General features: G+C 32.0%; 6 protein-coding genes across 6 annotated transcripts; 3 read left to right on the top strand and 3 right to left on the bottom strand.

Moving 5' to 3' along the window:
- Nucleotides 1-495: 495 nt before the first annotated feature.
- On the top strand, nucleotides 496-974 carry LOC113791926 (ubiquinol-cytochrome-c reductase complex assembly factor 2). The gene has a single exon (XM_027341777.2). The coding sequence runs from the start codon at nucleotides 569-571 to the stop codon at nucleotides 944-946; it is 378 nt and encodes a 125-aa protein (XP_027197578.2). The 5' UTR covers nucleotides 496-568; the 3' UTR covers nucleotides 947-974.
- Nucleotides 975-1006: 32 nt separating this feature from the next.
- On the top strand, nucleotides 1007-4863 carry Arv1 (ACAT-related protein required for viability 1). The gene is given in 2 exon segments (XM_075822128.1): nucleotides 1007-1783; nucleotides 1785-4863. Coding segments are annotated over 2 exon segments (948 nt in total). The 3' UTR covers nucleotides 1956-4863.
- LOC113791922 (26S proteasome non-ATPase regulatory subunit 2-like) lies at nucleotides 1920-4830 on the bottom strand. The gene is given in 3 exon segments (XM_027341772.2): nucleotides 1920-4050; nucleotides 4053-4277; nucleotides 4279-4830. Coding segments are annotated over 3 exon segments (2850 nt in total). The 3' UTR covers nucleotides 1920-1977.
- Nucleotides 4864-5455: 592 nt separating the features above from the next.
- On the bottom strand, nucleotides 5456-8744 carry LOC113792102 (uncharacterized). Its single transcript, XM_027341988.2, has 6 exons — nucleotides 8531-8744; nucleotides 7874-8437; nucleotides 7620-7791; nucleotides 6275-7551; nucleotides 6072-6208; nucleotides 5456-6006 (listed from the first exon to the last, which is right to left on the bottom strand). Exons 2-6 carry the CDS (start codon nucleotides 7876-7878, stop codon nucleotides 5978-5980), a joined length of 1620 nt encoding a protein of 539 aa, XP_027197789.1. The 5' UTR covers nucleotides 7879-8437; nucleotides 8531-8744; the 3' UTR covers nucleotides 5456-5977.
- Nucleotides 8745-9872: 1128 nt separating this feature from the next.
- Nucleotides 9873-12505, bottom strand: LOC113792101 (uncharacterized). The gene has a single exon (XM_027341987.2). It carries the CDS (start codon nucleotides 12466-12468, stop codon nucleotides 9925-9927), a length of 2544 nt encoding a protein of 847 aa, XP_027197788.1. The 5' UTR covers nucleotides 12469-12505; the 3' UTR covers nucleotides 9873-9924.
- Nucleotides 12491-13921, top strand: LOC113792105 (protein JTB-like). Its single transcript, XM_027341997.2, has one exon. It carries the CDS (start codon nucleotides 12743-12745, stop codon nucleotides 13310-13312), a length of 570 nt encoding a protein of 189 aa, XP_027197798.1. The 5' UTR covers nucleotides 12491-12742; the 3' UTR covers nucleotides 13313-13921.
- The last annotated feature ends 748 nt before the right edge of the window (nucleotides 13922-14669 follow it).

Genomic DNA, 14669 nt, shown 5'->3' with positions numbered 1-14669 from the left:
TAAAGAAGAAGAAAAAAAAATATAGAGATAGCCAACACGATCATCTTATGATGAGCGAATGAATGAGAATGAGAGCATTATGTATTATCAGTGTTGTGTAGTGTTTTTTTTTGTTGGTCGTGGTTCTATACTAAATGAATAAAAGAATGATTGCTTCTATTGTATATATGTCCTATGCAATGGTTGAGACAAAAATCCATCAATACATTTTCGTAAAAAAAAATGAGAGAAGCAAAGATAATTATATACCAAAAACAAGGAATTCACATATCAAAATGATGAAAATATTCTAAAATATTTGAAATGATCAACTTGGTTTTTTTAAGATGATGTTCATATAATAGTCTTATTTTTTTAATCGATTATACAGACAATTTTTTTTTTTTGATTGAATATAATCTATTCAGTTTAAATAGAACCTGTGATGAATAATGGCGGAACAATCACTGTATGAACTGGGTGAATCCACAATAAACTAGCAATGTATAAACCAATGCAAACAAAAAGGTTCACATGTTGATTTTGAGGTGAGCAAAAAAAATTCCAAAATCTGTCCCTAAATACAAAAATGTCTACTCGCACATTATATCGACGATATTTAGAAATTGTTCAACATTGGCCTTTAGATCCAAATAAACCATCTCGTGATCTAGGTGTTTATATTCGTTCCCGAATCAATAAACATTTTCCTAAAGGTGAAATTACTCCCATTGATTCATCATCGATTCCAACTTTAACTGCCGAAATTGATGCATTAGAACGTTTGACGACAAATATTAATCGTGATTCAAATCGTTATAAAGATTGTTCAACAGCTTCTGGTATGACAGCCGAACAATTATCCCATGTTACATCTAGTGAATCAATCAAATCTTTTAATGAATTCTATGATTCTGGAATGGTTAATTCATTGAAATATCGATTCTTTTCCATGTTCACAAAATAAAATCCAAATCAATATTTTTATATTTTAATAGTTTAGCAATAAAAAAAATCTAGTTTCATCATGTTTGAATTGTTAAAAGAAGGTCCATACGTTTGTATTCATTGTGGTTATCCCGATAATAAAGATGTCTATAAAATTTATGGTGATCAGGTTAGACATCATAGTCGATCACCATCATCAGCATTATGGTTGGCTACGACATCATCGACTACTTCAACTATTACCGATAATAATGATGTTCATAACCAACAAAAACGAAGTAAATTAACACCTCGATTGACCAAATGTCAACGTTGTCAAAGATTAGTGGATGAATACGTTCAATTGGATTATAATATTCTATATTTGGATGCTATCCTACAGAAAATTTCATTCTATCGTCATATTTTACATAATTGTCGAATGGCAAGCAATAAAAGTGCATTGAAAATGGCGTTAATTTTTTATTTCTGTGAAGCATTTCAACGTTGGTCTACATCGAATGGTGTTACATTCACATCGGAAAGGAAAACCACACCAGTATCATCATCATCATCATCATCGGCATCATCATATTTTCAACTAGAAGTGAGCTTCTATTATAATTTCCTATGCATCATTCTTGAATCTTCATTGTTCAATCTATTATTCTATTGTCTTTTCAAAATGGCCCTCACCTTTGTCATCAACCGACAGAACAATTGTCATTATCCAATGAACAAGCAAGGGATATCATCATTTAAAGAAATGTTCATGTCTTTGATCATTTGTTCATATGGAAAATTATTTCTTTTACCGTGCATACTTTATGGTGGAGATCTAAAACCGATTCTTGAATTATTCATCAAAATTTTTTACCTATTTTTCTCTGGTTCAATGTTCAAATGTTAAATCTCATTCGATGTTGAATCGTTTCTATTCAATATTGTTAGTATTGTTTGCCTATTTGATTCACATGTTTTTAGTTGCTAATCTACATTGGCTATTACCTTCAAAATTTATTAATAAATTACAATATTTTCTTGTTTAAAAAAAATAAATTTTAATCAAATTCATTGAATATCTTTTTCTTCATGATGATCATCTTCATCGGTATTTTTCTCGACTATTACGAATCCTTCTAAATTATTACTTAAAGGTTTATATGATTCTGTTGCCAATTCTGCCCTCTCGTTTTGATTAAGAACAACAGGCGTTGTAGATAAACCGAATGCCGTTATAGCGCGTGGTTTCCATCCGGCAACACCAATCGTATCTAATGCTTGGCCAACACGAACAGGTAAAGGAATCGAATTCATTTCGGTGTTCAATGTGACTAGTAATTTTGGACGAATAGAACCGGCTATAAATAGAAGATAGTAATGATGTTGTTGGATCAAATCATTCACCGGATCAACAAACAAACGAAACATGATAGGCATAATTGATGCCAATGAACTTTGTCTTAATAATTTTAATGTTTCCATCTGTGGTGATAATGTTAAAAGTCCTTTGCCCAAATAAAGCAGACCTTGAGATACTTTGATGACAAATAAACGATTTACTTTATCACGATTGGCACCATCTAGCTCGGTCAACATTCGAGATACTCGTGCATGATTAGTTCCTGCACATACAAATCCCAATGCTAAAATTGCATTGATAGCAATAATTTCATCAGTAAAATGACAATACTTATAAAGAAGATCGATAACATGCATCTTTGGATCGGATAAATGTGTCAATGCAATCGCTATGATAACCGATGCTTTAATACGAACGCTACCAAGTTTCAAAAATCGTATAAACGTATGAAAGACCATTTCAGAATTTAGCTGATCGCTGATAGAAATTAGGCCAATACCGATGATGGATAACAATTGAATCAGTTCATCATCAGTAACGGGGGGTAAATCATCTTTTTTATCTTTTTTATCATTTTTCTCTTTGTCTTTTTTGCTTTCATCATCATTAGGTTCTTCTGGTTTTTTCTTCAATTCATCAGTTATAATAGGACTACAATTACAAATTAATTTTTGAATTTTTAAAATATTTGATGATCCAGTGTAAGCACAAATTTCAACACAAAGTAATAAATATTTTTTCAAACTTAATCTTGTCGATGTTGTTGATGTGGATTCTACTGTGGATGTATTCGACCTTTCTGCCCTCGGTTTATCAAATCGTTTATTGATTAAATCAATATACGTTGGCAGATCCTCTCTATGGAACATGGCCACCAGGCCAATTGCGTGAATCAAATCTCGTGTATTCGAATCGGATAGTTTCATGTTGTCGCTATTTCTATCTAATATTTTAACCAAACGATTAATGATCGTCATATTGCCAGTGGAATGTGCAATTAAGCCACAAGCTAATGCACTCAATTCCAAAGGGTGTTGTTTTTGACGAATACGTTCACATGATCTGCCCACAATTGGTTCTAAAACTGAATTGATCACATCACCATGATTAGTGCCTAAATATGCCATAGCCAATCCTACAATCGAACCGATACGAATCGATTGTGAACGATTCGTGATATAATCCTTAAGCAATTGATATGCAGGTTCATGATCAGATTTGATTGATGTGCTGATCAAACCAAATGCCATCAATGCGCCCGCTTTGATATTTTCATCTCTGATTCGCAGAAATCGATCTACTTTTAGTGGACCATTTTGCATATCCCATAAACATAAGATACCTATCGTAGCTGTTGCCGTCATTCTACACAAATCTTTATGACGACCAATCCAATCCGGTCCACCAAAAACTAGTTTATCAGTACCGAAAGCAGCATTAATAAAACAATTCATAAATGAAGTTGCAAGAACTGATTGTTTGCTATATGTTGGAAGTAATACTCTTTTTCGGCGATTTCGTCTACTACTATTCTTATGGACAATCTCATGAGGAACTTTCGGTTTAAGTAGATCCAATTGTTTAGCAACCAATAAAAATTCCTGACTTAGTCGATGATTCGATAATGCATCTAACAAAAGTTGATCATTTTCGATAAAATTTCGTAATCGATGAGAAAATTCATCATCATTAATAAATGAAATATTATGTCTGGCCAAAATTAAAGCCATTTGCCGACGTATAAGTGAATCAGAACATAAGAGAAAAATATCTTTACAACGATTGCTTTGCTCTGCAACTGTATGGCCACGAACAAAGCATCGATGTATAATTTATGATCCAAATACAATGATAATGCTGCGTACAAAATGTTTTGGCTTTCGGTTTCATCAACATATAAGCTACTGGCTATCAGATATTGACAGACTTTTTCACATAGATCTACGCCATGAATGATGGTTTCCAGCATTGTCAACTGTTCAACTTCTAGCAACAGATCACAAGCTTCTGATTTCGGAATTTTGTTTCATGAAATACATGGCACATTCTTGTATCAAATTCGAAAACGTTTTCTTATCATCACTGGATGAATTTTTCCATAATTCAATTAGATCTTTCGATAGATTTCGTACGTATGACATTCCATATCGAGTAATCAAATTTTTCGAACCAAGCATATAGTATTTAACAATTTGACCTTTGATTTCGGCACAACGTCCCGTACATGTATACGATATAATATCGGCCAAAATCTGTTTTACACGTTCATTAGATTTATTCTCATAGAGTCGTTTCAAATCAGTCTCAAATAACATTAATACTTTTAATATATCAGGAATTCGATCAAATCCAGTAGCCGTATCAATATGTCGAGTAATTTTGGCCAATGTTTCTAAATCATCATCTGCATCATCATTACCACTAGCTGACAATAATTTTATCAATACAGTTATTTCTAGTTTTAAATCCTGAAATGATGATTCTTCCAATTTTTTATCAATGTTAATATTTGACGGATTTTTACGGCCAATATCATTTGATGTTATACTTTGACTACTCATTCTATTAAAATTGATCAAAAATAAAAATCAAAACGCTAAAACAAATGAATTGATTCGAACATTTTATACACAATTTCATTGTTTTTTATGATAATTATTTTTGTTTTATTAAATTGATTAATAAATAAAATTTATGTTCGTAAAAATCATTCATATCCATTTCATAATCAAAAAACTTTTTTTTTGTTTGTTTGTTTGTTTGTTACATTCCAAAATTTGATTAAAATTTGCCTGAATGAATGAATAATACTTGTTTGTTTTATGGTCAAGACAAATACTCTTTTTTTTAAAATGTTTGGAATCGTGTGAGAAAAAATATTTTGCCTTATAATTGGATAATTGGATTGGGACACAAAATACCATTTTGTATGCAACCTACGTATTATATATACAACGCAACAAATAAAAAAAACTGAAAAAAATTGAAGTTGTACAAAATTGAAAAAAAAATTACAATCAAAAAAAAACCTAAACATAATGATAAAAAGAAAAATTTGCATGTCATCAATCTCTGTTTTTTGTTTGTATATCGGGAATCGATCAATTTTATGATCTATTCTCAATAAGCAATTATGAGCGAATATCACGAATCAAATTGAAAATAAAAGATGAACAAAAAAAAAGATGTAGAAAAAAAACGAAATGAATTGAATGGTATAATAATAATAATAAATAACAGCAAAAAAAAAATTAATATGTGGTTCCCGTGGTAATGGTGCCATTTTTTGTTTGTTTCCAATCTATTGATTATAGTGATTAGTTCATATGAAATGATGATGATGAAAAAAAATAACTTTGTAGTAATTCAGGAGTTTTTTTTTGGTGAAAGTGGATGGCTGATGATTATTATTTGTTATCGAATAATTAATTAGTAGATGTTGATGTTGTGGTGGCACTTGACGTTTTGTCTTTTTTTTCTATAGATTGAAATTTGAAAGGAAATTTTTTCTTTTGTGTTTGGTTATATATCGATTATTGAAATCCATTCATTCAATTCAGCTTTATCATAAATAATAATAAATAAATTAGTTAGATGAAAAAGAATAATAATAAAAAAATCCAATGAATCACGCAAAATGTGACTGTGTGTATGCAATTTGAGTAAATTTTGAAATTACTCGGTAAAACTTTCGTCATAAAAAAATGATCATCGCCGGTTGAGTTCAACTTTCAATGCTAATTGCGAAAAAAAGACAAAATTAGTGAAATTCAATAAAAATAAATGACATGATTACACAAACCATCAATTATGTCCAATTTAATCTTTTGTAATTCTTTACGTATATCATTCATGATTTCCATGCGTAAACGATCCATATCGTTATCAGAGATGCCATTAATTTTTGTTTGATCATCATTGTTGGATATGCCGGTTCGCCTATTAACAAAATTGTGCAATAGAAATTCAAAGAAAGGAAATCAAACATCAATGTCACCATTATACCTATTGTGATAATCTTTTGAATCGTCTTTCGATGGACTGCAGCCATTGACCATGGATGTTTTATTTCCATCTTTATTACTAAAACGATCATTGTTGCAACCATCCTGAGGATTCTGTGGTTGATTACTTTCAGCTTGAGCTCTTCTCCTAGCTAATGTTTTGGCCATCTCATCCATCAGATTTCCAGGTGCGGCATTACGGGCGGCGGCAACACTTGATGATGATGAAGTAGATGAGTTGTCACCACCGCTATTGCCACCATCTTCTTTAATAGATGTTGTTCGTTTTAGTTTAGCATTGGCAATGGCTGCAGCAAGATTGATCGGTGCATTAGAATTTGTCGCAATCGAATTCATCACTTGAGCTCCAGTAGCGTTTGTTGGTGGTAATCGAGATCCATTGGTGTTTGAACCACCGCAACCGCTCAATGATGAAGGAGGAGGAGGTGGCGGTGGTGGTGGAATTGACTGTGACATTGTACCCGTTGCAGTCGTTCCATTTTGGCCATTGATAATATTCCCACCGTTCAGAACTAAAACATTATTAGCGGTGGGCGTTAAATTTGATGACGATGTTATAGTCGATGAAGGAGGTGGTGGTGGTGGAGGAGGAATTGACTGCTGAGGCATTTGAGACATCGGTTGATGTTGTTGCTGGACTACTTGAGCGATTGTTCCCGTTGTCGGAATTGAATTTCGATGAATCAAATGGCCACTGCTCATATAAGTTGGCTGCGGTTGTTGTTGTGAGATATTAGTCATCGATTGATGCTGTGTCATGATCGGTGCTGCATGATGATTATGAGCATCAACACCACCAGCAGTCATAATGGGATGTTGAGAATGAATCATAGTTTGATGATGTATGGTTGTAGCTGCAGCTACATGATGATCCAATGTTTGGTTATTACTATTAGTGTTGTTGTTGATATGATTTGAATGCCAACCGTTTTGCTGTTGTTGCGGTTGTGTAATCGGCGGTTGCTGCTGTTGTTGTTGTTGCGGCAGTGGCTGCTGCTGTGAACGTAAATCACCATATTCTTCAGGTGGGCCAATATGACCATACAATGGCTGTTGTTGTTGTTGTGACTTGGTCGTACCATAGGTATTTTGATTCAATAGATCAATCACTTTCATCATAGTATGAGCAAATGCATCGGCTTCATCTTTGCTGCTAAAATTTAGGCCATGAACCTGACGATTTTCACGCCATTGATGAAATATGGGAGTCGCTTGATTATATTTCAAATTTTTCAATATAGCACAATTGATGACAACCTGATTCAATTATAGATTAAGGATTGATTTTTAACAGATAAACATACATTATTGAAATGTATACAAACCTCATGATCTTGTATTTTTCTTCCTACCACTCTAAATGAATTATTCTGTATATTATGATAGATATGAACGCGCGAAAGGCCACTTGATGTGCCACTCGGTAACCATTTTTTATTTGTATCATCATAAATCATAACCGAAGCACGAGCAGAAGTGATTGATGTTTCCGTATTGCTGATTGAAATAAACAGAAAAAAAGATTATATAATCATGCCAATAGTTTTTAATTGATAAATCAATAATGAACATCACTGACCTCATTTTCGGCAGATTTTTTTCCGCTTGTTGACAGTTTGACAATACGAATTGTTGACGAAATTGGTTTAGTGTGTTTTAGTTGTTATGTTATTTAGATAAATCTAGAATTTTATACCTATGAAATTCCGGAAGAATTTCTTCCTTATTTTCAAATGAAATCAAATCTATATGTCAACCTGTTAGGTTTTATTTCTACATTGATTGACAATCATTATTTTCACTGGTTGTTGCTATTGTTGATGACGATGTATATAAATGTTGTTGTTGTTGTTGTCGATGACTTGCAGAGATCAGAAACGTCATACACGATCCGTTTATGAGTATGAGGCATGAAAGGATTTTTTTTTCTTCGCTTGTCGAATACTCTATCCTTTCTCTTTTTCTCACTCGAAAATTGAAATCTATTTTGGCTGATATCCGTGTGTGGTTTGAGATTTTTTTTTTTTTTGCAATTAGAAAAAGTTCGATTTAAATTTTGGTATAGTGGAAATAGAAGCAGGATTTGGTGATCTCTTTCTCTGTGTGTGAATGTATGTCTGAGAATAAAAAATACTGTGTCAAACTACTTGTTTAAAATAATTATTATTAAAAAAAAACATTAAATTGATATTATCATTTTATTTATCGTTCTATAGAGATTTTGAATAAAACATACCTCTTCTTTTACCGATGAAATAAATAGAAGAACATTAAGAATTATTTCAAAGAATGACACAATGAAAAAAAAATTTGGAACAAGAATTGTCATCTATTGTATATGAGTATATTCATCATCAACACAAATAAAAACTTCTACTTTTTATATATTCAACATAAAAACAATTCTTCCTGAATCTGTGAGTAGAGCAGAATTTTTATCACAAAAAAAAACACTGGACTTAAAAGAGCAAGTCGATGATAGCAGTGTTTAGAATTACACATTTATTTTATTTTATATTCCAAACCTCAAGATATTGTAGAAGTAGATAGAATAATGAAAAGTTCATAGTGGTAGTGGTGGGCAAAGGCGACGGATTGAAATGATGAATTTATTGAATATATCTGGCGCGCGCGTTGGGCGCTGTCCGCGATGTATAACAAACAATTTTTACCCAATATAATACCAACCGAATTGATGTCAAATACTAGCTGAATGACGGACACAAATAATGGTAATAGCAGATGACTAACACCAACGCCAACAAACTTTCAAAATATATATATCAAAGTGAGGAGAGAATTTCAATTGGCCAAATGAAAAAGAAAAAAATTCGAATGAAATTCGAGGTGGTGGCGGTCACGAATTTGATTCGTAAAGAATTTCAACAATCGATCCCATCACTAGCAAGCACACACACAAGAGAAGAAGGACCAAAGTTAGTTAGATGGTTCCGAAATCCCAGTTTTATTTTGAATATAACGCAAAATGGATCTTCCTATACCATACACAAACATTTATATTGATTTTGATTGTTTTGAAAGTGTAAATGTCTGGTCTGGTAGTTGGGTTTTTTTTTCTTGCAAAATAAACACAAAAATGAGAACAAAGCGCGATAAGGTCAATTCAACTAAGCTGGTTGATTGGTTAGTAGGTATAAGGGACCAACACAAAAAACAACCAAGTTAAACCATGAACCAATTTCCTTTTAACAATAAGTTATGGTTGAATATAATAATGATGGATTCGCGCATCTTTTGTATACAAATCTATCGGCCTATCATATTTTACTACAGCTGCATCAAAAATTGACCTCTGCCATCAATGGACCGACAATCTTATCATTCAGTTTCGAAAGCGGCAAGCCAATAGAAATCATATCTCTCAAACCACATTCTATTGTAATAATTCTTGATATTCATTCTATATGCTACTACCACGGCACGAGTTCGAGCAGGTAATAGCAGTGTATATTTTATGTGAGTTTTTTTTTTTGGATTGGGGTACCATAAATAGAGCACGTGACCATTTACTATATTTAACCGTTATTCTTTGATTTTAAAACCTGATTAATATTAGATTAGATGAGAGAGATTTGAGTTTATTTTTTTAATATATTAAAAAATCATTCATTAATCAGTAGCTGAAGAATTATTGACAGTATCCAATTGAATGACGCGTAATTTTTGCGTATCTGCCAATATACAAGCACAATCATTATCATTGCCGCAATAATGGGAACAGGAAAATATGGTGACACATTTATTTCCAAAATGAAATGTATATCCATTAGGTGGAACTTCATGTGCACGTATTATATGTGTTAGGCCATTTTTCCTTAGAAAATTTGTCGCACCATTTTCATTAAATAAAAATGCTGTACCACGTTTAGTGTTCTTGATGAAACCATTCAAATTATCCGGATTTAGATTGAGAAGGTCAGCAACTTCAAGATATTGTTGCATATGGCATGGATCAGACCATAGTATTTCCCAAGCAGCTCTTGATTCACGTTCCGGATCTTTTAATTCCTGTTTGATTTTGATCAATTGTTCGATTTCCGTTGCGCTTCGTGGTAAACCTCCATGTGCACAGAAAATACAATCATCCACTAATGCACAAACCGGTAATTTATCAAATATTCGATTCGTTAGTTCCCAAATTTTTAGTCCAAAAATATCGCCATATTTATTAATACATTCTCGTTTGTATGTATAATTTGATTGAATAAGCCGAACTTCATGATTGCCACGCAACAATGTTACTTTATTTGGGCATAGAATTTTGAATGCAAACAAATACATAGCACATTCGAATCCCCATTGACCACGATCAACATAATCACCAAGAAAAAGGTAATTGGCTCCAATGCATGGTATCTGTTTCCATAGGGCTTTTTCCAATGAAAATAAATCTTCAATATTGCCATGTATGTCACCCATTATGAAACAGGGTGAATAGATCTTATGGCATTTATATTCATTTTTTAGCAATAATTCAAGTTCACCATTGATCGACAATAATAATTTCCATAGATCTTCTTTTCGATCTTGCATTAAACCGTTTGGATTTCGAACCGTACCTTTATTGTTGCTAAAATCTCTTACCAAATTGATGATAATGTTGGCTGCTGAATTTCGATTGAATACTGTTTCTATCGAATATTGCTGTGCTGTTAGATGTTCTTTACGATGATTGTTTTGACTGATGGCTGAATCTTCCTGATATTTGCTGATTATACGTTTGATTTTAAGATTTCCATGTGAATCAAATTTTACAGAATGAGTTGCAAGGTCGTATTTTTTATCTTTACATGGTTTGCACAATCCTGAATATCGACGTTTGATTAATACGTTGCTCAAAGCTTTTTCCGCACGGCGAAGACCTTTGGCCACCAATGCTCTTGATATTTGACTGAAAATACCTTTTTGATAACGACATAGTACCGATGTACCACGGAATCGAAGATTACCAATGGCCGAAACAAAATCTCTTTCCGTAATGATAAAATCGCCATTACTCGCTTCTTTAACATTCATACAGGTCATTGCCTGTTTAATTCGTGTATCAATTGTATTAGGATCAGAATTAATTTCAAGCAAAGCTCTTCGCAAACATTCTCTGTTCATGATTCCTGAATCATCGCTGAAAAAACGATAAATGAATTTAACACGAAATTTTCCGTGCTGTATTGTCGGTTCCATACAAGCAAGACCAAGAAGTAATTCATGGAATGATATAAAATTAGATTTTGTATAGTTGAATCCACGAAAAAATCGCACCAGACGTGAATCATTTTTTTCAAATTCACGTTTTTTCATATAGCATTTGAATGATTCAATCGACATGGCAAAACTTGGATAACAATGTACAAGAAAATCTTCATACAAACGTTCCACATCTTTTTCCGTTATATGAATCGGCTTAAGCATCTCTTCCTCAAGATTACGCGGAGGATCACGTGGAACATAAAGAAATACCTCTTCCATGCTATATTCCGTTATTCTTGTTTCTTTTATTGCATTCAGATTGTTTACAAATTCCAACAATTCTGGTCCCCAAAAATTGTGGTATTTAGTGATTTCATTAACCGATACCCATTCAAGATTATCAGTATTTTGACCACATTGAAATTGTGAATAGCTATGGCCACTACTACTGCACTTTATTCTGAAATAATAGATTAGCCGAGTAATAAATCGCATAGTTCGTGGCATCTGTAATCGTAACACTTGCATACACATAAAATGTTCATAAGGTGGATGTTCTTTGAATGTATTTACACGATCCGGATCACCACCAGAAATAATAATGATAAAGCCAAGAATAGCATTATCTTCCCAACCAAGATTATGTAACAACGATATGAATGGCATCCATACCACATGATCTTGATGATTGATTAGGATTCGATTGTGTACGGGACAATGTATGACGAATGCACAGCAATCATATTTACCCGATGATCCCATAAGACCATTTTCAGGTCTTAATTTTACAAAACGTTGAGCATCATTTAAATTTAGTTGTTGATCTTTACTTGATTTTTTATTATTAATTGATGATGATTTTTGTATTAATTTCATTGATTTCATTGTTTTAAGTTTTGTTGATGCCGAAAATGATCGTGTCGACTGCAAGGAATTTATTCGATCTTTAGTGCTAGCGGTACTCATAATTAACGATCGCAAAAACAAATCACATCGGTTGGATTAAAATTAATCGTTCCTTAAAATAATCAATTCATTCATATTGTTGAAATTCAAATTCGAATTAATTTGATTATCGAACAAACGATGGTGCCACCATCTCGGTCGATTAAGACGATGACGTATTTTTTTTTAACACTCGTATTTACAATCATGTGGATTTGTTTTGATGCAATGCAAACGAAAATAACTTTGTTTTATGTTTTTTCTTGACCTGTAAAATTTGATAAAAGATTAAAACATGATCGAGCATCTAAATACTCGACGAATGATTGCTGTGATTGTAGTTCTAATCCTTCTATGCATTATTATTGTGATACTCGAAGAAACAATCACCGATAATGTTGATCGTCCAACATTTTATCTTAACCAACAACAACAACATCATCATCAAAAACTGCCTTCTTCAGGAAATAATAATTCGAATATTCATTTTATTGAACATCATCATAATGAATCTAAAGAGCCGATAAAATCGTTCGCAAAAGATTCAATCAATGTCCACCAAACATCATGTTTGAACGATGAACCATTTGTTGTTCAAACACGATGTACGCTTTGTTCTTTATCTGAACGTACGAATCATATTCCTTATTGTATATCAACCGGTTATAAAGAACAAATTTATTGTCAAAATTCTGGCCAAAAAATATGGCAATCTTGTGATTCAATAATTTCCATGTTTTACATGTTTGAATTATTCATGTTACTTATGTCGATCGTTTTTACATTCTATGTCCGAAAACGTCAAAGCTTACTAAATCGTGCCATTTTAAGCCGTATCGAAAAACAAATTTCATCTGGTGTTTAAAAGAATAATTGATATGTTTGTACTAATATTAAATCTTCAATTTTAAAATAATAATAATAAAAGACCTAAAAATTTTCCATTTGAAAAAAATCATTTTAAGCTATTATAAGCGATCTAGCGGTTAGCAGAAAGAAGAAAAAAAGGTCAACACTTATCACTACAGGACTGGTTTCTGTATACATCGATTATATTATGTGTTGGCCATTTTTATTGAGAACATAAACAAATGAATTAGAAGACAAAGAGCGAGTCCATTGAATGAATGAATGAATGAATAGAATGACCACAAGTTTAAAATTGTGGCTAATATAAACACAGGCATTGTGTTATGAAGATCATTGATTCAAAAATAAAAATTTGTGGTCATCAGTTAATTTTATTTAAAAAATCATCGAAAAATAACGAACAAACATGTATCTATTTCAATTTATATTGAAAATGTTTACCATCATCATCATGATACAGCTTTTTATGGTGGTCAATCAAGTGGATTCAGCATTCGAATTAGCATGTATGGATAAATGTTTGAAAACACGACGATGTAAAAAATATGGAACATTTACAGTCGATTATGATTGCGATAAACAATGTAAAAAGAAATGCTATAAGGTATGACAAATTTTATCCATTATTTATAAATTCAATTTTAATTCTTTATATTTTGAAATGAAAATTCTAGACCAAAACATAAACATAAACAAAACTGAAAGCGATATAATGGCCTGGAACATTTTTTTTCGATCGATTTTTGAAAATGAATTTGAATCTAATAAATTTAAAACGAATAAAATTAAAATAATTAATATTCAAATGAAATAATAAAAGTCATGTATTTTGTGTGTAATCAATTTCCAAAATGATTAGTTATTTCGAAATTGTAATTGATAATCGATATATTTGTTGTTTGATATCTGATTTCGTTGATTCTATTGGATTCTTCTCGAAAGAAAAGCTACTATAGAAATTGTCAAGAGACCGATACAATTCTATATCCAACAATGATGTTATATTATGGGTGAATGAATGAAAGATTCCTTTAGGAATTGATATTTTACTTTTAACAATGGTTTCATTTGATGACTTCATTATATACCAAAAAAGAGGTTGTCCCATAGTTGTTTGATGAATTCGTTGGGGAAAAGACCTGAACTTAAATCATTTGTTTTGGCTTTGATATTTGTGTACAATTATTTATTCTATTTTTTTCGGAAACCATTGGTGGTTTGTTTTCATTGAAATTCATACATTTGGAAATGAAATATATGTTAAAATGGTTTTCATTTCTACAAATCGAGATTAATGATGATATTGAATCACTGTGGTACTTCTTCAAAAAAAGAATGAAAGAACCCCATAT

The sequence above is a fragment of the Dermatophagoides pteronyssinus genome, unplaced genomic scaffold (genome assembly GCF_027571235.1).
Source record: "Dermatophagoides pteronyssinus isolate colony J.1.1.1.1 unplaced genomic scaffold, Derpt_VIB-CSIC_2022.12 sq0015, whole genome shotgun sequence".
In the NCBI taxonomy this organism is placed as follows: Eukaryota; Metazoa; Arthropoda; class Arachnida; order Sarcoptiformes; family Pyroglyphidae; genus Dermatophagoides; species Dermatophagoides pteronyssinus.
The sequence above is the reverse complement of the archived record's forward strand: the minus strand, read 5'-3'. Positions and strand labels throughout refer to the sequence as shown.

Bases quoted from the DNA above. Each gene is read 5' to 3' on its own strand.
- LOC113791926 (XM_027341777.2), top strand. From the start codon at position 569: ATGTCTACTCGCACATTATATCGACGATATTTAGAAATTGTTCAACAT.
- LOC113792102 (XM_027341988.2), bottom strand. The intron at 6,209-6,274 runs GTATAATGGTGA...TTTTGTTAATAG, and splicing joins TCAAAAGATTATCACAATAG to GCGAACCGGCATATCCAACA. The intron at 6,007-6,071 runs GTTTGTGTAATC...TTTCGCAATTAG, and splicing joins TAAATTGGACATAATTGATG to CATTGAAAGTTGAACTCAAC.
- LOC113792101 (XM_027341987.2), bottom strand. From the start codon at position 12,468: ATGAGTACCGCTAGCACTAAAGATCGAATAAATTCCTTGCAGTCGACA.
- LOC113792105 (XM_027341997.2), top strand. From the start codon at position 12,743: ATGATCGAGCATCTAAATACTCGACGAATGATTGCTGTGATTGTAGTT.